The sequence below is a fragment of the Theropithecus gelada genome, chromosome 16, assembly GCF_003255815.1.
Source record: "Theropithecus gelada isolate Dixy chromosome 16, Tgel_1.0, whole genome shotgun sequence".
NCBI classification, from domain to species: domain Eukaryota; kingdom Metazoa; phylum Chordata; class Mammalia; order Primates; family Cercopithecidae; genus Theropithecus; species Theropithecus gelada.
In genome coordinates this window covers 53,565,513-53,589,757 of record NC_037684.1, presented here as the reverse complement: position 1 = coordinate 53,589,757, position 24,245 = coordinate 53,565,513, and the positions used below count along the sequence as shown (strand labels likewise).

General features: G+C 53.4%; 1 protein-coding gene across 1 annotated transcript in view; it reads right to left on the bottom strand.

The window, feature by feature from the left end:
- RNF213 (ring finger protein 213) overlaps positions 1 to 24,245 on the bottom strand; it is a 134,485-nt gene that overhangs the window by 95,866 nt on the left and 14,374 nt on the right. Inside the window, exons 4-12 of the mRNA XM_025363892.1 lie at positions 19,957 to 20,103; positions 10,896 to 11,444; positions 10,513 to 10,635; positions 9,406 to 9,584; positions 8,580 to 8,738; positions 7,460 to 7,662; positions 4,306 to 4,589; positions 3,505 to 3,755; positions 644 to 841 (exon numbers count right to left, since the gene is read on the bottom strand). Of these exons, the coding sequence (XP_025219677.1) occupies positions 644 to 841; positions 3,505 to 3,755; positions 4,306 to 4,589; positions 7,460 to 7,662; positions 8,580 to 8,738; positions 9,406 to 9,584; positions 10,513 to 10,635; positions 10,896 to 11,444; positions 19,957 to 20,103 (2,093 nt within the window). The remainder of the gene's footprint in view (positions 1 to 643; positions 842 to 3,504; positions 3,756 to 4,305; positions 4,590 to 7,459; positions 7,663 to 8,579; positions 8,739 to 9,405; positions 9,585 to 10,512; positions 10,636 to 10,895; positions 11,445 to 19,956; positions 20,104 to 24,245) is intronic.

Below are 24,245 nucleotides of genomic sequence, written 5' to 3'. Positions count from 1 at the left end.
GTAAGCCAGAATAAATAACACATCATTTGTTGTTGCTCTTTTGAGTACATAAAACACCCACGAATCCATATTTGGACAAAACCAGAAACAGGTATGCCTCTGTGCTAACAATGGCTATCTCTGGGGTTACAGGTTTTTTCTGTATTCTTGATAGTTCATTTGTTTGTTTGTTTGTTTTAGACAGAGTCTCACGCTGTTGCCCAGGCTACAGTGCAGTGGCACGATCCCAGCTCACTGCAACCTCCAACTCCCGGGTTCAAGCGACTCTCCTGCCTCAGGCTCCTGAGTAGCTGGGATTACAAGCACATGACACCATGCCTGGCTCATTTTTATTTATTTATTTATTTTTTTTTATTTTTAGTAGAGACAGGTTTTCACCATGTTGGCCAGGCTGGTCTTGAACTCCTGACCTCAGGTGATCCACCCGCCTCGGCCTCCCAAAGTGCTGGGACTACAGGCGTGAGCCACTGTGCGCGGCCTATTCTTGATAGTTTTGATGTCGTAAAATGTTAAAAGAACGTGTGTTACTTCTGTCATTAGAAACAGGAACGGAGTCACTACAGAGCCCACCGGGACCCCGGGCGCACGGCATAGGAGCCATTCTTCCCAGATTCATGTAGATAAACACAACTCTACCACTTACGTATCTTGCGTTTGTTCCCGGAACTGTGAGAAAGAGATTCCCTCCAGAGCGGCCCAGGTGTCCTCAGGCTGGCTCCAGGCGTCCTTGTGCCGCGGAGCCAGTTCCATACAGCAGTGCAGGACAGGCAGGGTGCCCAGCCAGTGGTACATACTTTTGTCCATGCACATTTGGCACAGGTTCACCAGGTACAGCCGCCAGCTGGAAGGGAATAAAGATCCCGCAGTGAGCTGAGTTGGCCAGGGAGTCGTCTCCCTGGGGGTCTGGAGTCCCAAAGGTGAGCAAACACCATGCACACAGAGCAGGAGGAGCAACGCACGTGGCAGAGCAGAGTTTAACTCGAGCGGGAGCCACAGAGTAACTCGCACAGGAGACAGCACTTCCCTCAGCCCCCAGCCTAGGGCGTCAGGTCCTTCACGGGCCCTCGCCGAATCCCCACAACAAACTCCCAGGACCAGGAGCAATCTCAGAGGCAGAGGTCCTGGCTAAGTAGTCAATGCAGGGTCCTGCCTGACAGAGCCGGCATTTGAACCCAGGCCATCTGGCAACAGTAAATCTAAATATAAAGCAACTTGTAAAATTTATTTTCATTGTTTAGAGACAGTCTCACTCTGTCATCAAGGCAGTGTGGTGGTGCGATCGTTACAACCTCGAACTCTTGGGCTTGAGGGATCCTCCTGCCTCAGTCTCTCAGGTGCTGGAATTACAGGTGCACCACCACACCCAGCTACTTTTTTTTTCTTTTTTTTTTTTGAAACAGAGTCTCACTCTGTTGCCCAGGCTGGAGTGCAATGGCACAATCTCGGCTCACTGCAACCTCCACCTCCCGGGTTCAAGCAATTCTCCTGTCTCAGCCTCCTGAGTAAGTGGGACTATAGGTGCCCGCCAACATGCCTGGCTAATTTTTTGTATTTGTATTTTTAGTAGAGATAGGGTTTCACCATGTTGGCTAGTTAAATTTTTTATTTTAATTTTTGTTTCCCAGGCTGATCCTGAACTTCTGGGCTCAAGCAATCCCTCCTGCCTCAGCCTCCCAAAGCACTGGGATTACAGGTGTGAGCCATCATGCCCGGCCAAAACAACTTTTTTTTTTTTTTTTGAGACGAAGTCTTGCTCTGTCACCCAGGCTGGAGTGCAGTGGCCAGATCTCGGCTCACTGCAAGCTCCACCTCCCAGTTCAAGCAATTCTCCTACCTCGGTCTCCTGAGTAGCTGGGATTACAGGCATGCATCACCACGCCCAGCTAATTTTTGCATTTTTAGTAGAGACAGGGTTTCACCATGTTGGTCAGGCTGGTCTCCAACTCCTGACCTTGTGATCCGCCTGTCTTGACCTCCCAAAGTGCTGGGATTTCAGGCATGAGCCACCACGCCCGGCCCCAAAACAACTTTTTAAATGTAAGGGGTGGGCCCATGAACAATACATGGTGAATCTGCTACAGTCAAAACATATTAATGATTCCTCATACTTTAAACATCGGCACTAACTTTGTACATTGCCTTGCCACCATTCCTCCTCTCTGTCAAAATGTGCAGTGTTTATCTGGGTGTTTTATATTTGTAAAACCAGGCCAGGCACAGTGGCTCATGCCTATAATCCCAACGCTTTGGGAGGCCGAGGCAGGTGGATCACTTTAACTCAGGAGCTCAAGACCACCAGCGCAACATGGCGAAACTCTGTCTCTAGAATAAATACAAATATTAGCTGCAAGTGGTGGTGTGTATCTGTAGTCCCAGCTGTTCAGGAGGCTGAGGTGGGAGAACCACCTGAGTCTGTGAGGTTGAAGCTGTAGTGAGCCGTGACTGCTCCACTGCACTCCAGCCTGGGGGGACAGAGTAAGACACTGTCTCAAAACAACAAATAAATAAATGTGTAAAACCAAGAGGCAGATGTCGTGATAAGACATGCTGGTCAGGAAAGGCTACCTCATGTCATTCTCAAGTTCAAATCAACACACACAGAATGCTGGGAGACTGTGACCATCAGAGCTCAGTGGGGTCTGAGCAGGTCTTCCCACCAAGTCAAAGGCCATCACTTTCTCACCACCAAACATTTCAGGCCCGGGACAGTCACGCTGTTTCCTAAACTAGACACGGCACAGGCAGGGGCATCGGGAGAACATTCACACTGCTTCTGCAGATATCCTTGAGGGGATATGTTCAGGCCGGCATCGTGCCACAGTCTCCTAAATGCGTGCACACAGAGGCTGCTCATGGTATGACACAAAGCTTCAAAAACCAGGGCATTCAGTCCAGGCGCGGTGGCTCACGCCTACAATCCTAGCACTTTGGGAGGCCGAGGTGGGTGGACCACTTGAGGTCAGGAGTTTGAGACCAGCCTGGCCAAAATGGCGAAAACCCTTCTCTACTGAAAATACAAAAAGTAGCCGTGTGCGGTCGTGTGCACCTGTAGTACCTGCTACTAAGGAGGCTGAAGCAGGAGAATTGCCTGAACCTAGGAGGCGGAGGCTGCAGTGAGCCAAGATTGCGCCACTTACTCTAGCCTGGGTCACAAAGTGAGACGCTGTCTAGGGTAAACAAACAAACAAAAAAAGCAGGGTATTCAACAGAAGACGGAATATAATAAAAATAAGATAGATGCTAGGAAAAACTACTGCCATGACCACAGTGAGTGGTAAAATCACGGGTGGTTTTATTTCTTCCCTGTGTGCTTTCAGTCACTCTAGTCAACCACTTATTTTTGCAATCAGAGAAAATCATTATAATAGCTATAAAAACATTTTTTTTTTTTTTTTTTTTTTTTTTTTTTTTTTTNGCCCGTCTCGGCCTCCCAAAGTGCTGGGATTACAGGCTTGAGCCACCGCGCCCGGCCTATAAAAACATTTTAACAAAAAATAATAATACCTCTGAGATGTCCCAAGGATGTGGCTTAGGTCACTGTGAAGCTCATCTGGTGAGCTGGCATCCGAGGACAGGAGGTTACACACTGAGGTCAGGTTGTCTTCTAACTGAAATTTTTCCACTACAAAAAGGACAATCAGGCCCATTTTCAGCTTACTCCTCACTGGGCAGTCTTTAGGGAAAAGGTCCGCGCTTTTTCTCTCCAGAAATGGTGCCATGTGCTTCTGCAGATATTCCCACAGGTCTTTCTTCACCTGAGGGTGGGAGAAGAGGAAGATGCATGAACCGTGAACTTGAATTCATCAGAGGTGTCCAGAACCGCCCCAGCACCACAGCTAGGGCAGCAGACCCCATCCGTGCCCCCCACCACACCTGCGGGAGCTACAGGAGCAGCCGCGGTGCAGCCAAGACCCTGGCATGAGGGCTCAGGCAGGGCCCCTGAGGATCACCAGTGCTCAGCTTCCCTCAGAAAGAGCTCCAGGCTGGCCTGAAACCCGCCCAGGCTGCACCGCAGTGTGGGAAAAGGTGCAGTGAGGGAGGGCTTCCCGTTCCTTCCACTCTCCCTCCAAGGCCAGGGGAGGACTCAGGACTGGTGCTGGGGTGGGGTTCAGATTACAACCAGGAAAAGGAGGAAAATGGGGAGGGCGGGGAAATTCCAAGACACGGTGGTAGGAGAAAAGGTCGGAAACTTCTACACATTCCCATCTGCAACCCGGCCCACAGAGTCAAGGGGTCATCTGGCCACTAGCAGGTCAGGTGAGGCTCCTGCCCAGAAGGTAGAGCAGCTGGTGGCCAGCCTGATACCTCTTTCTCCCCGTACTGCAAAGCGGTCCACGGCTGTGCGTGTCCTTCATAAATCATAGGCTGTCGCACGACAAAATAAAACTGCTGGAACTGGGTGAAGAAGTTGTTGAGGTTGATGGTGTCCCAGGTCTGCAGGATGCTGAAGATGCCATCCAGCATGACCGTGGCGGCAATCTGCTTCCCCTTCACCAGGTCCTTCCTCGTGAAGTCTGCGATATGGTTCATGACTTTCTGAAGTTTCCCGGGAGGCCTCATACAAACTATGTCATCGTACTGATGCCAGTCTGAGAGAGACAGAAAGAAGGAGAGTCTACCTAAGACCATCAAAACCCTGGAGACCCAGACGCTGGCCTAGAAGGCTGATCACGACTGGCACAGAGATGGAGTAAACGGGCCAGAGGAAGGGAGGAAGGGAAAAGCAAAAACCTGCACACTGACGACAGCCAGACTCACTCCATCTGGCTTCTTATCTGAGGCCGGCCCCGTGCAAACGGACATCCTAGACGTCCCACAGTGATGAGTGGAAAGCCCCGGGTCGCGAAATGCAGCGGGCCTGAGACTTGCAACGGATCTCTAACTGTGTAGCTCAGCAAACTTGATAAACAACTTCCTTAAACATCATCACAAGGAGGTGGAACGTGTCATACAGAAACCACATCCCTCACTAGCAACTGAGCACTGTCCCGGTCCATCACTGAGCTGGTTTCCTCTGTACTAGGAATGGGACACAGCCCCTGGAGGAAGGTGCAGGCTGCCCAGCAGGCACAGATGGCCTTTGGCATGGTGGCTGGCACAGGGCAAGGGCTGAATTCATGACTGTTCTTAAGCTCCATTGCAAACGATGTGAGTGCAGACCTCATTACGGAGAACCCAGTGAGGTCGACTGTAAAATAATTAGACAACACAAGAGGTCATTGAGAGAGTCAGAGGCCCCGTGAAGACATACAAACAGAAGTAAAAATCAGGCAGAAACGGGAAGCACCCTGACAGGCCTCCTGAGCCCCCTGCTGTGCTTTGTGGGGGGGCGGGGGGCGGGAGGGCCCCACCCGCCGCACAGTTGTGTAGACTGTCAGGCCCACCCACTCCAGCTCTGCACCCCGGGCCCAGCAGGGCTTGCAACTGTTTAGTTCACCTCGGTCATCACCTCCTTGTGGAAGCTTCTGCCGACCTCCGGCTCAAATCCCCTACTACGTGCCTTTTTTTTTTTTTTTTTGAGACGGAGTCTTGCTCTGTTGCCCAGGCTGGAGTGCAGTTGCCGATCTTGGCTCACTGCAAGCTCCGCCTCCCAGGTTCATGCCATTCTCCTGCCTCAGTCTCCTGAGGAGCTGGGACTACAGGGGCCCGCCACCACGCCCGGCTAATCTTTTTGTATTTGTAGTAGAGATGGGGTTTCATCATGTTAGCCAGGATGATCTCGATCTCCTGACCTTGCGATCTGCCTGCTTCGGCCTCCCAAAGTGCTGGGATTACAGGTGTGAGCCACCGCGCCCAGCCACCACGTGCCCTTTTAACTGAGCCATCAATGCCATGGCATTTGTCAGAGAAGGAATTCCATATTTATATCTATAGAATTCCATATTTAAATATATTTATATATGGAATTACTGGACTAAGGCCTATTCTCTCAAAGCTTAAGTTCTCAGAGTACACTCTCTGGCTAGTAAAAATCACGTTTGGCTGGGCACGGTGGCTCACGTCTTAATCCCAGCACTTTGGGAGGCCAAGATGGGCGGATTGCTTGAGCCCACGAGTTTGAGACCAGACTGGGCAACATAGCAAGACCAGTCTCTCCAAAAAAAATATGAAAAATTAGCCAGGCATGGTGGCACACGCCTGTAGGCCCAGCTACTTGGGGGACTGAGGGGGAGGATCAGTTGAGCTCTGGGGGTTGAGGCTGTAGTGAGCGGAGATCGTGCCATTGCACTCCAGCCTGGGTGACAGAGCGAGATCCTGTCTCAAAAAAAAAATATGTTTACAAAAACAAAAAAATAAATACTTTATAAAGTTCTTAGGACTTCTGTCTTTGTCCAAGGTGGAATGACAGGGACTAAATTTACATTCTCCCGTATCTGCCTAAAGCAACATATGAACAACATAAACAGTAAAACAACCATTTTCAAGACACCGGACAGCGGGGGGCAGGGAGCGGAAAGCAACAACCAGTTGACCCCAGCTCACTTCCTTGAGTTTCAGTGTCACTGTGCAGGGATGGGGGAGCCAGGGGAAGCCCAGGACCCCCCAGCTGAGGAGGCAGTGCTGGGAGTCCAGGTGACCAAGAGAGCCCAAGTTTATAGACAGAGAACTCAGGCGGGGGACCCCTGAGAGAGGCATGGAGGGGCACAGAGGGCTCTGCGAGAAGGGGAGCGCCCGCGTCTATGGACAGGTGGGCGGAGCAGCTGACAGGCTGGGGATGGCAGCCGGCAGGAGCCTGCAGACGGGGCTCTGGGCATCATCTCCAGTCAACCATCTGAAAATCTCGAGAGAAGTGACAAGTCCCAGTGGCCTCCTGGTCACTGCACTTGTCCCTGACCCAGCTTCCAGGCCTTTGCTGCCCCTCTGTTCCCAGTCGCAGCCCTTCTTCTGGCTTCGTGTTCTCTCCTTTCCCTTAATTAAAAATGCTTTCCGGCCAGGCGCAGGGGCTCACACCTGTAATCCCAACACTTTGGGAGGCCGAGACCGGCAGATCACCTGAGCTCAAGACCAGCTGGCCAACATGGTGAATCCCCGTCTCTACTAAAAATGCAAAAGTTAGCCGGGGGTGGTGGCAGGCTCCTGTAATCCCAGCTACTCGGGAGACTGATGCAGGAGAACTGCTTCACCCCGGGAAGCAGAGGTTGCAGTGAGCCGAGATTGCACCACTGCACTCCAGCCTGAGCAATAGACTCCATCTCAAAATACAAACAAACAAAAAAATCTGCAAGTGAGTGGGTAAGTCACACCGAGCTCAAAGGAGAAGCCAACATATCTTTAACCAACCAGGGACACAACCCAAAGTCAGTGTCACTGAACCTCGAGGCTGGGGAGGGGCCATTGCGGAGCAGAGGCCCTCACTGCCCAGGCAAAGTCTGTGGTCTCCAGAGAGACGCGCCCAGTACTGCAGGGCTGGCACCTGCACTCTGGAAGGGTGAGCAGACAGCCTCCTGCCACGACTTACCTCCTGAGCCCAAAAGTGAAGATTTTATGAACAGACAGCGGTTGACGTGCTCGCCCTCCTTCTGCTGGCGCTTGTAGATGAACTCATACTCAGCAGAGCCCTTGTTATTACAAATGACGTACTTGTAAGGAATGTATTTATTTAGGTATTTCTTGGAAATGACGGCGCTGCCTTCAACAAGAATGCCATCACGATGTAAGTCTCTGGGAAAGAACAGGATACAGTTGGTTATCCAAAATTCCCATCCCGGAAATTTTAGTTCTTCTCAAACACAGCATGGAGTGCAAAGCTACAAATTGATGTGGACCAAGAGGAGGCTTCTAGAACAAGAAAAGAAACCCTGGCAAAGCTGGGTTCCGCGGCCCATGCCTGAAATCCCAACACCATGGGAGGCTGAGGTGGGAGGACTTCTCGAGTTCAGAGGTCAAGGCTGCATTGACCTGTGATCCCACCACTGCACTCCAGCCTGGGTGACAGAGCAAGATTCTGTCTTGGATAAACAAAGCTGGGCACGGTGGCCCAGGAGATTGAGGCTGCAGTGAGTCATGATTGTACTCCTGCTTAGGCAACAGAGCAAGATCCCCTCTCTAAAAAAACAGTGTAATAAAGAAAGATTACTTAAAAAAAAAAAAAAAAAAAAAAAGGGTGACACAGAAATGCATGGCCAGGAAGAGCTGTCTGAAATATTCATCTTCCAAAAGCCAAAGGATGTCGTCAACTCACTTGATAAAAATTATTTAAAGGCTGGATGCAGTGGCTCATGCCTGTAATCCCAGCACTTTGGGAGGCCTAGGCAGGCGGATCACCTGAGGTCAGGAGTTTGAGACTAGCCTGGCCAGCATTTAGTAGAAACTCCATCTCTACTAAAAATACAAAAATTAGCCGGGCATGGTGGCAGGCGCCTGTACTCCCAGCTACTTGGGAGGCTGAGGCATGAGAATCGTTTGAACCCAGGAGGCGGAGGCTGCAGTGAGCCAAGATCGCGCTACTGCACTCCAGCCTGGGTGACACAGCAAAACTCTGTCTCAAAAAAAAAAAAATTATTTTTAAATACGTGTCACAGGCTAGGCATCCTATGCCTTGCCTGAGGGATTCCTCCCAAGCCTACAGACACGCCCACCTGGTGCAGTGCAGCTCGCAGACATTCCTGCTCCATTTCGGCTCGCCGAGTTCTTCTCCGCCTCTGATGAAGACTTTATGGTGGTCGGGATTGAATGAGAAATGATTAGAGATGATGGCGTGGAAGTACACGGTGACTCCTCTGCCCGGGCTCAGCGTCCTGGTGGAAAACCAAAACAGAAATCTGATTCCCGCAAGATCTGTCCACCCGCCATGTACATGCACGCACATGCACACACACATGTGCACACAGGTACACGCACACGTACACACGCACATGCACACATATCCACGCACGTGCACAAGCACGAACACACGCATATGCACACACATGCACATACGTGCACACACACGCACACACAGGCACATGGTCCTTGTGTTCCTAATGCACACTATCACACCCTAGCAAAAATGCAAGCACATCCATGTCTGACACACGACCCCCTGTGGGGTCGTCTCTTCCCTGTCTCCAAAATGGAGGAAGAAGAGGTGGCCAATTCCTGCCCATCTCTGAAGTGTTGCAGGCAGTGGCAAGAGGCACCAGCAGGTGTCTGAGCCAGAACAGCCCCTCCCCTGAGTTCCAAAAGGCCCATGCGGGCTCCAGGACCCCAGGGGCTATTAGGAAACAAGAAACTGGCACAGGTGCCCGCCCCCGTCCACCTCCTAAGTGGTTCCCTTTTCCCCCAAAGTTAAACTTGCCAAAACAGTTGACTAGAAGGGCAGCCTGGATATCCCCTGGGAGCTGTGCAAGGAGAGGGTGTGCAGGGAGAGGGTGTGCCGGGCTCTCAGGCAGGGTCTCCTTTGCTCCCCTGCGGGGTCATCCCTACCTTGCCTTCACTTCCTGGACACCCGCTTTCTGGTTTTTTTGTTCCTTCTCCTTTTTCGCAGCAGCTGCACTTTTGTTCTTCCCCTCTGGCTTCTTGGGGTCTTCAGGCTCCCCTTGCTCATTTTTACCGACTTTTTCTCCAGCAGTAGCCGTCTCCTCCTTGGTCTTGGTCTCAGCTTCCTGGAACAAGGAACCAAACCCCGACCTTCAAGGCTGGCCTCCACATTTTCTTTTTTTTTTTTTTTTTTGAGACAGAGTCTCGCTCTTATTCCCCAGGCTGGAGTGCAGTACTGCAGTCTCAGCAGCTCACTGCAACCTCCGCCTCCCAGGCTCAAGCAATTCTCCTGCCGCAGCCTCCCGAGTAGCTGGGACTACAGGCACACAACACCATGGCTGGCTAATTTTTGTATTTTTAGTAGAGACGGGGTTTTACCATGTTGGCCAGACTGGTCTTAAACTCCTGACCTCAGGTGATGCAGCCGCCTGGGCCTCCCAAGTGCTGGGATTACAGGTGTGAGCCACCGCGCCCGGCCCAGCCTCCACATCGACCCCTACAGGGGACGCTTCTCACAGCGGACTGAGTGACCACAACCCTTCCCTGCTTGGGACCTTCCAGTGCCGTTGGGGTCACTAATCACAGCCTCCAGGGGCGCCGCTCTCCATCCTCATTGGTGGCCTCTCCTCCCCCAACTCCTCCTGGGAGCACTGGTGTCCCTGCTGCTCTGAGAACAGGCTCAACCCACACTGCCCCAGGGCCTCTGCACATGACCTTCCCATTGTCTGGGACACATCCCAGACACCTCCGGGACCATCCCTCACCACCTCCTCAGAGAGGCCTTGCGCGGCCACTCGGGCTGTGGGGGGCCACGGTACCTCGGGGCCCACCCCAGTGCCCTCTCCCCTCCCTCCCTCCACGCTCCTCTCACTGCTGAGGTTGGTTTCCTGACTCTCTCTCCTCCAGAATGTGAGCACCCCGAAGGCCAGGGCTTTGTCTGAATCATGGCTATATCCCCAGCACTTAAATAGTCACTGAATAATTAAATGAAAGAGGGGCAGCCGTGGGCAGGACGAGGGCCTCCCGGAGCCGGCAGGAAGGAAGGAGACGCACCTGGCAGTGTGTTTTGGAAGCAGCAGTGGTTGTTGGTGGCTGTTTCATTCCCTGGATCTTCTCTTTCATTTCCTTCCCAGCCCCTTTAACTGCATTGGCTGGCTCAGCTGCAGCATCAACTGCCTGCAAGACCCCAAACACCAGAGCCAAGGTGACCAAATGGACCAGGGTGACTCTGACATGGTTTAAGGGTCAGAATCTGCCACAAGCCTAGGGACAGGAGGGGCCGGCGTCCCGGGTCGAGGGCAGCCCTCCCACCCCACCCAGGGAGAAGAGCCCAGAGGACACCCTCCCTGGCAGGGAAGCAACGCCAGCACCTTGCAGCAGAGCCCAGGTGCCGAGGGCTCAGTGCCACTCCTGGCCATCTCTCTCAGATGACTCACCGTAGAGGCTGGGGTCCCCGCCTGCTGCCTGGTGGTCTGCGGTTCTGTCCCGGGCTCAGAGCTGCCCCCTTTTGACTCAGGCAACAGGAGCTCCTGGGCAGCATCTTCATTCCCAGAACGGCCTTCGCCAGCAGAGATGGGGGGACCGGCCCCCTCCTGGGACAGGCCTCTGCCCCCAGAGGGGATGGAAGCGTCCTTGTCCTCCCCTTCTGTGTGGTCCTGGGGTTGGCGGCTGCTCTGAGCCTCACCTCCTGTGGCCACTCCTGCTTCTCCCAAAGCCTGAGCCTGCAGGGGGCTGTCACCAACCTTGGTGGGCACAGAGGGACCGTCACCCTCCAGTGGCATGGTGGCTGTGCCCGGGGCCTGGCTCGGCTGGCCAGTCGGGCCACTCTGCTGGGCTTGGCTGTGGGGCCGGGCTGCGTCCTGAGGCTCCGGGCTTGAAAGCAAAGTCAGATGACAGGGGCTGGCAGGAGACAGGGACAAGGAACCCAGCTCTGAGGAAGCGGAGTGGTTCAGATTCTTTTTCTTCTTCCTTTTCTTCTTTTTGCCCTAAACAGAAAGACAGACACTCACTTTACTTCTTAGATTTAGTGTACTCTAGCCCACGTTTCCCTCCAACTTTCTCTCCCATTTCTCAGCTACATCAAGCTTCGCTCAACCAAAGTGCCTAACACCTGTTAGATCTGCAATTACCTGGAAAGAACGAAATTAAGAAACAAAAGTTGGGGATGGGCAGGGTCAGGGGCAAGTGGCCTTAAAGTGCTTTTACCACACTCAGCACGGTCACGGCCAGGCGGAGACCCTCACACGGGCTCACTGCTTATTGGGCATCCACGGACATGGATATTTATTTATTTATTTGAGACAAGGTCTCCCTCTGTCGCCCAGGCTGGAGTGCAGTGGTGCAACCCCGGCTCACTGTAGCCTCGACCTCCTGGGCTCAAGTGATCCTCCCACCTCAGCCTCCTGAGTAGCTGGGACTACAGGTGAGCATCACTGCGCCCAGCTAATTTTTTGTTTGTTTGTTTTGTGTAGAAATGGGGTTTCGTCATGTTGCCCAAGCTGGTTTTGAACTCTGGGACTCAGGCGATCTGCCCACCTCGGCCTCCCGAAATCCTGGAGTTACAGGCGTGAACCACCATTCCCAGCTGGTTTTAAAAAATGCTTTGTAAAGACAGAGTCTCACTATGTTGCCCAGGCTGGTCTCCAACACCTAGGCTCAGGCCTCCCAAAGTGTGGGATTACACACGTGAGCCACCGTGCCTGGCCTGGTTTTGAACATTAGGAAGCACACACAGGCTTTCCACATTTTATGCACCTCTATAAAAATATTTCGTACACAAAATTTGAAATGAGAAGGAGGAGACTGAAAAATGAGTAGCAGCTGCCTCCGCACCCTCAGCAGGCACAGCCAGGCTCAAAGGCATATCCAGGTTCAGGGGTACCGTCCCCACCTTGGAACCAGGACTGCAGCTGGTGGGAGGAGGCTGCCAGGACCCTGGGACCCCGCAGGCATCTCCCAGGGGATGGTGCTCAGGGGTGCGTGCTGATCGGGTCACTACAGGAAAGTGACTTGCAGATCCCCTGAAACCTGGTGGTGTGTGATGAGGGCCCCAAACTGCCAGGCAGCAGGTGTGAACCTGTGCCCACTCCACGCCCCCTACCTCCTGCACCCACACGCCCGGGAAGACCCGCACACACTGAGGTGCAGCCCAGGGGCTAATCTACCCTCTCCTCAGCAACTGGTAGCGAGGGGACTATCACTGCCACTTCAGGAGCCCCTCGGCTGATGGCTGGCCCTTGTGTGGCCCCAGGAGGAGGCTGCGTTCCCACCCGCCCAGGGCATGGCGAAGCAGCAGCTGGACAGGGCTGCGCCCCACGGCTTCCAGGAGGCCAGGCCGACACTGCAAGGCCTTCTCTCTCACACACGACCGCACTTCCTGCCAGAACCAGGGCCAGAAATTCCGATTTTCTCCTCCTTTTTAAATTCAGAGGAAACCCACGCTCAGTGTACACAAAGCACAGGAGGCCCCCCGCCCCCCGCCCCCCGACCCGTAACATCTCCCCAGGCCACAGTTCGGCTCTAGCCTCCTGCTCGGCCTGCATCCCTGATGCTGACCCCAGGCCACCAACCCACCACACCGCTGAGAGCACCTGGTCCCATTCCTGGGAGCAAGCACCACCCCTGAAATGACACACTTGGAGCGTTTGGGTGCAGACAGGGAAGACTCACTCCCAGCGCAGCGTGACTCTAAAACGGCGCTTCATTGAGATCTGGCCACTGCACTCCAAGCTGGGCGACAGAGTGAGACTCCATCTCAAATATTGAAAAAAAAATAGGTTGGGCGTGTTGGCTCAGGCCTGTAATCCCAGCACTTTGGGAGGCCGAGGCAGGCAGATCACTAGAGGTCAAGAGATTGCAAACAGCCTGGCCAACATGGTGAAATCCCGTCTCTACCAAAAATACAAAAAATTAGCTGGACGTGGTGGCAGGCGCCTGTAATCCCAGCTACTTGGGAGGCTGAGGCAGGAGAATTGCTTGAACCTGGGAGGCAGAGTTTGCAGTGAGCCGAGATTAAGCCACTGCACTCCAGCCTGAGCAATAGAGCAAGATTCCATCTCAAAAAAAAAGCAACTGCAGAAGCAACCGCAGCATAAGAGTCCGGGGCTGGGGCCCAGCACTGGAGAGTGGCGTCATCAGGGCAGGTGTCAGCCTCTGAATGACAGGCTGGTCAGCTGCCGGGGACCTGCTGAAAGGGGGAAGCAAGAGGCCGTCAAGAAACAGGCAGGTGCTGCACAACCCTTCACTGCAGGCACCCATTGGCCTCAGTGTGCTGAGGAGACCTGGCAGGTGGGGTCCGAGCCCTGAGGACAGCTTAGCCTCGGAGAGGCGATGACACTGTCCCTGCCCAGCCAGTTGCCTGGTGCCTCTGGAGCTGCCACGCAGTGATGTCTGGGCTGGGTTTAGAGGGCCTGCCTGAGTTCCCATCCAGCTCACCCCATGCCGCACTGGCTGGGCAACCCCAGGTGGGTCACTGAGCCACTGTGGGTCTCAGTTTCCCCAACTTTAAAGTGGAGACAGCAGATGTCTCCACATCACAGCATCACTGAGGGTGACCAAATGGGACGAAGCACACAGAGAGTTGTAGGACACTGCCTGGCACACGCAAGGCCCCCATCGGTGATGCTGTGGTCACGGTCACTGTCCACACACAGCAGGTGTTTGTGGCCACCTGGTGACAGCACAGGATGGCCTATCCTGGGGGATAGTCCCTTGGCTCTCCCTGTTCTCGGCCGCATGGTTTCAGTACCATCAGCTTTACTCCAGCCCCAGGGGCAGCTCTTGTGCGTGAGCTGATGTCAACCACTGCTGTCTATCATCCTGGCCACAGGGACCCACTGGGGGATTGGCCCGTGAGCCAAATCAGAGCCAATGAGATTTGAGGAAACGCTTCCTCTCCAGAGGAATCAATCACCAGAGGAGGCGCTCTCTTGTCCCCTGAATGACAGAGTAGCAGGTGGATCACGGGGAAGCCACTGTGTGGCACGAGGGAGTGACGGGAAACAGCTGGTGAGAGGCTCTGTGGGGGAGCCACGTCCGGAAGGCAGAGCAGACAGGGCCAGAGACGCCTGCACCAAGCCTCGCCTACAGCCTCGGGGCTCATCAGGTGTGTCCATAATAAACTCCCTCAATGGGATTAGCCAGGTGGAGCTGGGCTTTCCATTATTTGAAATGGAGTCTCACTCTGTCACCCAGGCTGGAGCGTGGTGGCATAATCTCAGCTCGCTGCAACCTCTGTTTCCTGGGTTCACGCAATTCCCCTGCCTCAGCCTCATGAGTAGCTGGGATTACAGGCTCAGGTCACCACGCCCAGCTAATTTTTGTTCTGTTTTTGGTTTCTGTTTTGTTTTGTTTTTTTTGAGATGAAGTTTCGCTCTTGTTGCCCAGGCTGGAGTGCAATGGCATGATCTGAGCCCATTGCAACCTCCGCCTCCCAGGTTCAAGGGATTATCCTGCCTCAGCCTCCTGAGTAGCTGGGATTACAGGCACCTGCCATCATAACTAGCTAATTTTTTTTTTTTTTGTATTTTTGTACAGACAGGGTTTCACCATGTTGGCCAAGCTGGTCTTGAACTGACCTCAGGTGATCCACCCTCTTCGGCCTCCCAAAGTGCTGGGATTACAGGCGTGAGCCACCGTGCCCGGCTGTAATTTTCGTATTTTTAGTACAGATGGGGTTTCACCATGTTGGCCAGCTGGTCTTGAACTCTGACCTCAGGTGATCCACCCACCTCGGCCTCCCAAAGTGCTGCGAGTACACGTGTAAGCCACTGTGCCTGGCCATAACCCAAAGATTTCTAATGGTTAAAATAATCAAACCTCAAATTAAGTTATTCCCTAACTATGAAAGTTGAAAATAAGCCAAGGTCATGGATGCTCTAGCAGCTTCAACGACATAATCAGGCTCTGGCAGAAGCAAAGAATCCTCAGGCTCTGGACTGCTGAGTCACAGCCGGGAACAGGAGGAGCCCACTGAGGCAGGCCCCTGACCACCCCCCACCTCCCACAGGCATGGAAGATGCAGGCCCCTACTGCTTCTTTCCTTGATGTAGCAAAGGGCTCAGACCTTAGGAGCAACTGCTGGCAGCCTTCCCCAGGGCCTGCCTTGCAGGAGGAGTGGCCAGCCAGGAATAAACAGCAGCAGCAGCACGCGGAGGTTGGGCAGAGCCCAGGGAGGCTGGAGGCAGGGGCCAGGCCTTACTTCCTCTGCCCACAACATGGGGCTGCGGAAAAACTGCAGTAAACGCAGAGGCAGCTGCAGGAGAGACCCTTGGAGGGACCATGATCCAGTTCCTGGAAGACCACTGCCCTCAAGCCGCCAGCCCAGACCCTCTTTTCTGTAGAAACAAAACCGACCATCTGACATCATCGCACCTGCAGGCAGGGCTGAGGTCTCGGAGGAGCAGCCCCAGGCTCACCCCTCTCAGCTGTTCCCCTGTGAACTGCCGCCTGGCCCTGAACTGGGGACCGCTTACTTCTCGGTGAGGACTGGCCAAGTGCCCCAGTAGGGGCCCTGCGCTGCCGGTGCCTCCTGCTGTCTGCTTTTCCACTGAACAGTTTCATGGTCTTCTTTGACCCAGAATCTCCAACTATATAAATCATAGTGGTATTTATAATTTTAGTGGGGGGTGAGGCTTAGAAGTATTTACAGAATTTTATAAATATCCCCCTATATTTTCTAGACCTTTTAGGATGCTGTTTTACATTAAAATATTGAATCAGGCCAGGCATGGTGGCTCACACCTGTAATCCCAGCACTTTAAGAGGACAAGGCAGGCGGATCACCTGAGGTCAGGAGTTTGAGACCAGCCTGGCCAACATGGCGAAACTCCATCTCTACTAAAAATACAAAAATTAGCCGGGCATGGTGGTGCATGCCTGTAATCCCAGCTACTCTAGAGGCTGAGGCAGGAGAATTGCTTGAACCCGGGAGGCGGAGGTTGCAGGGAGCCGAGATCATGCCACTGCACTCCAGCCTGGGGGACAGAGGGAGAATCTGTCTCAAAAATAAATAAATAAAAAATAAAGTGCACAGGGGGACGCTGTGGGTTATGTGCCGATGCCACGCCGTTTCATATCTAGGACTGGGCATCCTCAGATTTTGGTGTCCTCCAGGGTCCTGGAACCGATCCCCTGTGGGTAACGAGACCACTGTGTATTTCAGTGTGAGTACGAGATGAGTATGAGCGGGACGTGTGTGTTGGGGGGTGTGTGAGTGGGGTGAGTGGGGTGTGTGTGTGTGTGTTGGGGCGTGTGTGTGAGTGTTTTGTGTGTTGGGTGTGAGTGGGGTATGTGTGTCTTGGGGTGTGTGTGAGTGGTGTGAGTGGGGTATGTATGTGTTGGGGTGTATGAGTGGGGTATGTGTGTGTTGGGGTGTGTGGGGGGGGTGTGTGAGTGGGGTGTGTGTGTGCGCTGGGTGTGTGTGAGTGGTGTGAGTGGGGTATGTATCTGTGTTGGGGTGTGTGTTTGGGGTGAGTGGGTTGTGTGTGCGTGTGTTGAGTGTGTGAGTGGTGTGAGTGGGATGTGTCTGTATTTGGGGGGGGTGTGAGTGGCGTGAGTGGGGTGTGTGTGTGTTGGGGGTAAGTGATGTGAGTGGGATAGGTGTGTGGTGGGTATATGAGTGATGTCAGTGGGGTGTGTGTGTTGGAGTGTATGAGTGGTGTGAGTGGGATAGGTGTGTGGTGGGTATATGAGTGATGTCAGTGGGGTGTGTGTGTTGGAGTGTATGAGTGGTGTGAGTGGGGTGTGTGTTGGGGGTGTGAGTGGTGTGAATGGGATGTGTGTGTGTTGGGGGTGAGTGGTGTGAGTGGGATATGTGTGTGGTAGGTATGTGAGTGGTGTAAGTGGGGTGTGTGTGTTGGGTGTGTGTGTTGGGGGTGTGTGAGTGGTGTGAGTTGGGTGTGTGTGTTGGGGGTGTGTGAGTGGTGTGAGTGGGGTGTATGTGTGTTGTGAGTGGTGTGAGTGGGATGTGTGTGTGATGTGAGTGGGGTGTGTGTGGTGTGAGTGGGGTGTGTGTGTTGGGGGGTGTGTGGGGGTTTGTGAGTGGGGTGAGTGGGGTGTGTGTGTTGTACCCAAATGCTGAGCCCATGGTTCAGACACCCCACTTTCCACACCCGTGTGTACACCATGACCAACACGCTCCGGTCCGCACATGCCGTGCATCACTCCAGCTCACAACTCATGCTCCGTGCGCATCCCCAGGTTGTGCCTGTTACTCCACGGGAATGTTTCCACCTGTGTACGTTGACAGTTTTACTATAAATTTCCCATCCATTTCTCCTCCTTCTCACATCCGTTAAGTATCTTCTCCAATTGATAGTTTAAAATCTTTCTGTCAGCTTCCAAAACTACAAAACCAGGCTAGGGGTGGTGGTTTATGCCTGTAATCCCCTGCACTTTGGGAGGCTGAGGTGGGAGAATCGCTTGAGCCCAGGGGTTTGAGACCAGCCTGAGTAACATAGCAAGACCCCATCTCTACCAAAAATTTAAAAAATTAACTGGGCGTGGTGATGCACGCCTGTAGTCCCAGCTACTCGGGAGGCTGAGGCACGAGGATTGCTTGAGTCCAGGAAGTCAAGGCTGCAATGAGCTATGATTTTGCCAGAGCACTCCAGCCTGGGACACAGGGCGAGACCTGTCTCAAAACAAAACCAAAAACCACCAAACCCATTCAGAGCTATACTACTGTTACACATTAATTAGTTGGTTAAGTTCCTGTGTCACTCAGGGTGACAGCAGACATCTCTGCAGTGCTAAACCTTCCACGTTCTCTCTGGGGAAGGGTCCACCTCTCCAGGGGCTTCACTGTCTGCTGAGCCCCAGAGCCTTCTCCTCGCCAGGCCTATGAATCCGTCCTTTATTTTACAAGTTGCTTCTCATATTTTTGTTGCTATTGAGAATGAGCTCTCCACCCACACCGTGCCTTAGGTCTGGGTAAGTCCAGCCCCGTGTGGATGCTGCCTGCATTTCCCAAGAGCTGCAGGAGCGGGCTCACGGCCAAGCCCCAGGCCACAGAGGGAAGAGCACGCCTGCCTCGAACGTTTCTGCGTACACCTAAGACCTAGGACCCACCGCAGGTGGTGGATGCTCAGTAAATTGCTGTTCAATGAACACGTGACCATCTCGATGGGCCGGGGGGAGCGGCGCAGGGAAGGTGGGGAGGCTGTCGCCCTCTGTAAAACAGTAATAAACTTCACAAATATCACTCTTCAAGGTACGAAGCTCCCTTGCTTTTCCCCAAAAGCCAAAGTTTCATTACATGTGTTAGCTAATTTCATTCTCGATATTATTAGCGAGTCCTGTAATACTTCTATTTTTTTTTTTTTTTTTGAGACGGAGTCTCGCTCTGTCGCCCAGGCTGGAGTGCAGTGGCCGGATCTCAGCTCACTGCAAGCTCCGCCTCCCGGGTTTACGCCATTCTCCTGCCTCAGCCTCCCGAGTAGCTGGGACTACAGGCGTCCGCCACCTCGCCCGGCTAGTTTTTTGTATTTTTTTTAGTAGAGACAGGGTTTCACCGTGTTAGCCAGGATGGTCTCGATCTCCTGACCTCGTGATCCACCCGTCTCGGCCTCCCAAAGTGCTGGGATTACAGGCTTGAGCCACCGCGCCCGGCCGAGTCCTGTAATACTTCTAAATGCTATAGAAAAAGTCAGGATTTTGGACAGGCACAGTGGCTCACGTCTGTAATCCCAGCACTTTGGAAGGCCGAGGAGGGTGGATAATTTGAGGCCAGGAGTTCAAGACTAGCCTGGCCAACATGGTGAAACCCCGTCTCTACTAAAAATACAGAAAAAAAGTAGCCGGACGTGGTGGCGGCGCCTGTAGTCCCAGTTACTCAGGAGGCTGAGGCAGGAGAATCGCTTGAACCCGGGAGGCGGAGCTTGCAGTGAGCTGAGATCGTGCCACTGCACTCCAGCCTGGGCAACAGAGCGAGACTCTGTCTCAAAAAAAAGGAAAGAAAGAAAGAAAAGTAAAAGTCAGGATTTCAACTTCCAGAAACCAGAGACTAAACTGAGCAGGGTTTCCACTACACCCCCATGCGGCGAGCGCCATCCAAGACCTTGTGTTCAGGCAGAGGCCTGGTCTGGCCCCCGCCTGCCTGGGCCCGGCCCTCTCAGCCCCTCAGGCTCCCCTCCTGCTGTCTGTGGTAAAGCCTGTGTTGCCAGTGGACCTTTTGCCAGGTGAGTGCCACCAGGTTAAGTTTCTCCAGGTGTCCAAGGGGACAGCTGCATGGAGTAAAAAGGCGAGTGGAAGGATGGGGGCCAGAAGGGCAAGCACAACAAAGCGGAAATTCACCGCTAGCAAAATGTCCTCAGAGTCACAAGAGCCAAGCCTGAATCAGCGTTGCTCTGTCACAGCCCAAGGGTGACCTGAGAACGCCAGTCCTGGGCAGCCTTCCTCGGCTGGCGGGGACTCCAGGGCCGGAAGCGCGAGGTGGCTGTGCCAGCATGCACGGGAGGGGGGCGGGGAGCGTACTGCCCAACTGTTGACTCAGACTACCTGCTCACAGTCTGCAGAAGGCACGCCGGCGGCCTCAAGCGGGGCTGCGTCCTGCTTCCTTCTCTTGCGGGGTATGGCATTAGCAGCTTCCCACTCATCGGATATGAGGTCTACAGTAGCATCTACCAAAAACTCTGACGCAGCTCCCTGTTGAAACACGACCCCCTTCAGACAGGGCAGGGCTGTGCACCCCACGCACAGCTCTAGCAGACTCCCAAAGACCCCACCTCAGGGGTCACCTCCTCTCAGAAAGGCCCAGGCAGGGACATCCACGTGTGGGCACTGACCAGCTCCCCGGCACCCTCTGCATCCAGGGCCCACGGGCAGGAGGGTGTGGGGAGACCAAGAAGCAGCTCCTGCAGACGTGCAGGGCAAATCCACGTAAGACAAGAACTGCCCACACCAGAGGTGGCACCCTGCCAGGCTCCAGGGACCCTGCCAGGCTCACAGCACCCTGCCAAGCTCCCAGCACCCTACCAGGCTCCTGGCGCCCCTGGGCCTCCACACGAATGCCTTGGCTTGTGCTCAGAGCACAGATGCACTGCAGAGATCAACTCAGAAGGTACAGGCAGGCCCAGGCACCCCAGGTCCGGCCAGGCCAGGCCTCCTGAACCCCTAGAGCCGGAGGCAGGCAGTCTGGCCCCGCAGCGGGCATGCTCATCCGGCACCTCCCTCCCACACCGGGCATCACCAGGAGACCTCACAGCAAGACGCCCAGCAGGAAGCTGAGGAAGGGAAGCTCCAGCAGGAGCTTCGAACCCAAATGGCCCCGGCTGCAGCGGAGTCTCCTCCTCCCTCACCGCAGGAAGTACAACCCAGCAGCCAAGCCCAGCAGCCTCTCCAGAGGAAGAATCCACAAAGGGCACCTGGTTAGTCGGCAACCAGCGGCCACCAAGGGAGAGACCAAGTGGAGAACGGCTGTGCCAAGGGACGGGCGCGGGCCCCTCTCTGCACCCTCTCCCTCTCCACCCACCCCATGACTGCGGGTAAAGACTGACCACCTGACTCTGCTGTGGGGTGAGGCTGGCCACGCAGCTCGCTGGGGCCACCTCCTCACCATGGTTAGAATGCAGCGTCTGTGCTTAGAGAACGCGTACACCGGTCTCAGCTTCAGAATTCAACAGGTTCCCCGTGGGATTGGGAAAACGCACAAAAGCCCCTGTAAGCTCATCACCAGAGACACCCCATCGGCGTTCACCTGTGCATTCACTCTGAACTTCTCCTCTCATGTGTGGATATGTGTATATTTAGCTGTTTTTGTTTTTTGTTTTTTGTTTTTGTTTTTGTTTTGAGACAGAGTCTCACTGTCACCCAGGCTGGAGTGCAGTGGCTCAATCTCGGCTCACTGCAACCTCTGCGTCCTGGGTTCAAGCGATTCCCCTGCCTCTGCCTCCCAAGCAGCTGGGCTTACAGGCAAGCACCAGCACACTCAGCTAATTTTTGTATTTTTAGTAGAGAGGGGGTTTCCCCATGTTGGTCAGGCTGGTCTCAAACTCCTGACCTCAAGTGATCCACGCGCCTCAGCCTCCCAAAGTGCTGGGATTACAGGTGAGAAGCCACCACCCCCGGCCCTAGTTCCCATTTTCTTCACCCCAGAAGGAAACCCCACAGCAATGACTCCCTACTCCCCACTCCTCCCAGCCAACCACTAATCTGTGTTCTGTCTCCATGGGTGAGTCTATCGTGGATATTTCGCATCAATGGGATCATACATGGCCTCTTGTATCTGGCTTCTTTCATTTAGCATGTTTTTGAGGTCCATCCACACTGCAGCACGGATCCATATCGTATTCTTTTTTTTTTTTTTTTGGAGACTGAGTCTCGCTCTGTTGACAGACTAGAGTGCAGTGGTGCGATCTCGGCTCACTGCAACCTCCACCTCCCAGGTTCAAGTGATTCTCCTGCCTCAGCCTCCTGAGTAGCTGGGACTACAGGCATGTGTCCCCATGCCCGGCTAAATATTTTTTGTAGGCCGGGCACGGTGGCTCAAGCCTGTAATCCCAGCACTTTGGGAGGCCGAGACGGGTGGATCACGAGGTCAGGAGATCGAGACCATCCTGGCTAACACGGTGAAACCCCGTCTCTACTAAAAATACAAAAAACTAGCCGGGCGAGGTGGCGGGCGCCTGTAGTCCCAGCTACTCGGGAGGCTGAGGCAGGAGAATGGCGTGAACCCAGGAGGCGGAGCTTGCAGTGAGCTGAGATCCGGCCACTGCACTCCAGCCTGGGCAACAGAGCGAGACTCCGCCTCAAAAAAAAAAAAAAAAAAATATTTTTTGTATTTTTAGTAGAGACGGGGTTTCACCATGTTGGCCAGGATGTTCTCGATCTCCTGACCTCATGATCCACCCACCTCAGCCTCCCAAAGGGCTGGGATGACAGGCATGAGCCACCGCGCCCAGCCTAGGATAATTTTATGTGTAACTTTTGGATCAACTGCCTTGCTGTTTCCTTAGTGGCTGCAGCATCTGACATTCCCACCCACACTGTACAACACTTCCAACTTCTCCACATCCTCATCAACTCTTCTTACTTTCCTTCCTTCCTTCTTTCTCTCTCTTTTTGATGCAGGATCTCACAGTCACCCAGTGAGCCACTGCGTCCGGCCTCTTTTTTCGTTCCCTTGTTCATGTTGGTTTTCTCTTGTTCAAGATTCCCTAGTAAATGTCTTCATTCTTTTCACACCTTCAGTGTCAACTCTACATTTTACAAATTCAAGCAGATTCCACTAATAAAAAAATTTTTAAACGTTAAAAAATAAATAAATAAATAATAGGCCAAGCACGGTGGCTCACACCTCTAATCCCAGCATTTTGGGAGGCTGAGGCGGGCAGATCACCTGAAGTCAGGGGTTCAAGACGAGCCTGACCAAGATGGAGAAACCCTGTTCTACTAAAAATACAGTATCAGCCGGGCGTGGTGGTGCACACCTGTAATCCCAGCTACTTTGGAGGCTGATGCAGGAGAATCGCTTGAACCCGGGAGGTGGAGGCGGCTGTGAGCCGAGATCACGCCATTGCACTCCAGCCTGGGCAACAGGAGCAAAACTCTTCTCAAAAATAAATAAATAAATAAATAAAACAAAAAATAAAAGTAAAAATAAATAAATAATAAAGTCTCTGTTCCTTTAGCTTGTTGCCAATTAGTGGTTTGATAGCAATTTCCTTAAACACCTACAGCCAAAACATGGGGGAAAAAAAACAAAACTGGCCAGGCGCAATGGCTCACACCTGTAATCCCAGTAGTTTGGGAGGCCGAGGCAGGTGGATCACAAGGTCAGGAGATCGAGACCCTCCTGGCTAACACGGTGAAATCCCATCTCTACTAAAAATACAAAAAATTAGCAGGGCGTGGTGGCTCACACCTGTAGTCCCAGCTACTCGGGAGGCTGAGGTAGGAGAATCGGTTGAACCTGGGAGGCAGAGCTTGCAGTGAGCTGAGATTGCGCCACTGCACTCCAGCCTGGGCGACAGAGCGAGACTCCGTCTCAAAAAAAAAAAAAAAAAAAAAAAAACCAACTCTCTCAGTCTTTGTAGACTGGCCCTGAGTTGGGGCACCCCTCCCACACTTAGCCTTCCTTCTGGCCTGCCCTGAGGTCTTCTCAGATCTTTTTTGAGCAGGTGTCCTGCTTGAGCATTTGTGTGGCTTTCTAGATTCCTCATTATTCATAGGAACTTTTCAAAATTTTATTCCCCCAAGTAACTCAATTCTTAGCTTTTCCTGTCTTTAGACGGGTTTATTGTTTGCCCCAGATGGCAAACGATTTATTCATTTGTCTTCAATGTTTTCAAGGAACACCATCCACATTGCCACTTCTCCACTCTGACGGAGTTCCAAATTAGGTATAAAAAAGGAGTTACCCAAATTTTCTGCATCCCATGTGGTCCAGGCTTGGGGGTGGCCTTGGCCACTCTGGAAGGGATTACTCTCCAAGGGAATGACACAAGCACACACACACCGCACTCACACACACCCCAACACACACACCCCCAACACACACACACCCCACTCACACACCCCAACACACATACCCCACTCACCCCACTCACACACACCCCAACACACACACACACCCCACTCACACCCCAACACACATATCCCACTCACCCCACTCACACACACCCCAACATGCACACACATGCCACCCCCCTCACACACACACCAACACACACACCCCCCTCACACACACAAACATACACACCCCACTCACACCACTCACACACCCCAACACACACACACCCCACTCACATCACTCACCCCCAACACACACACACCCCCAACACACACAC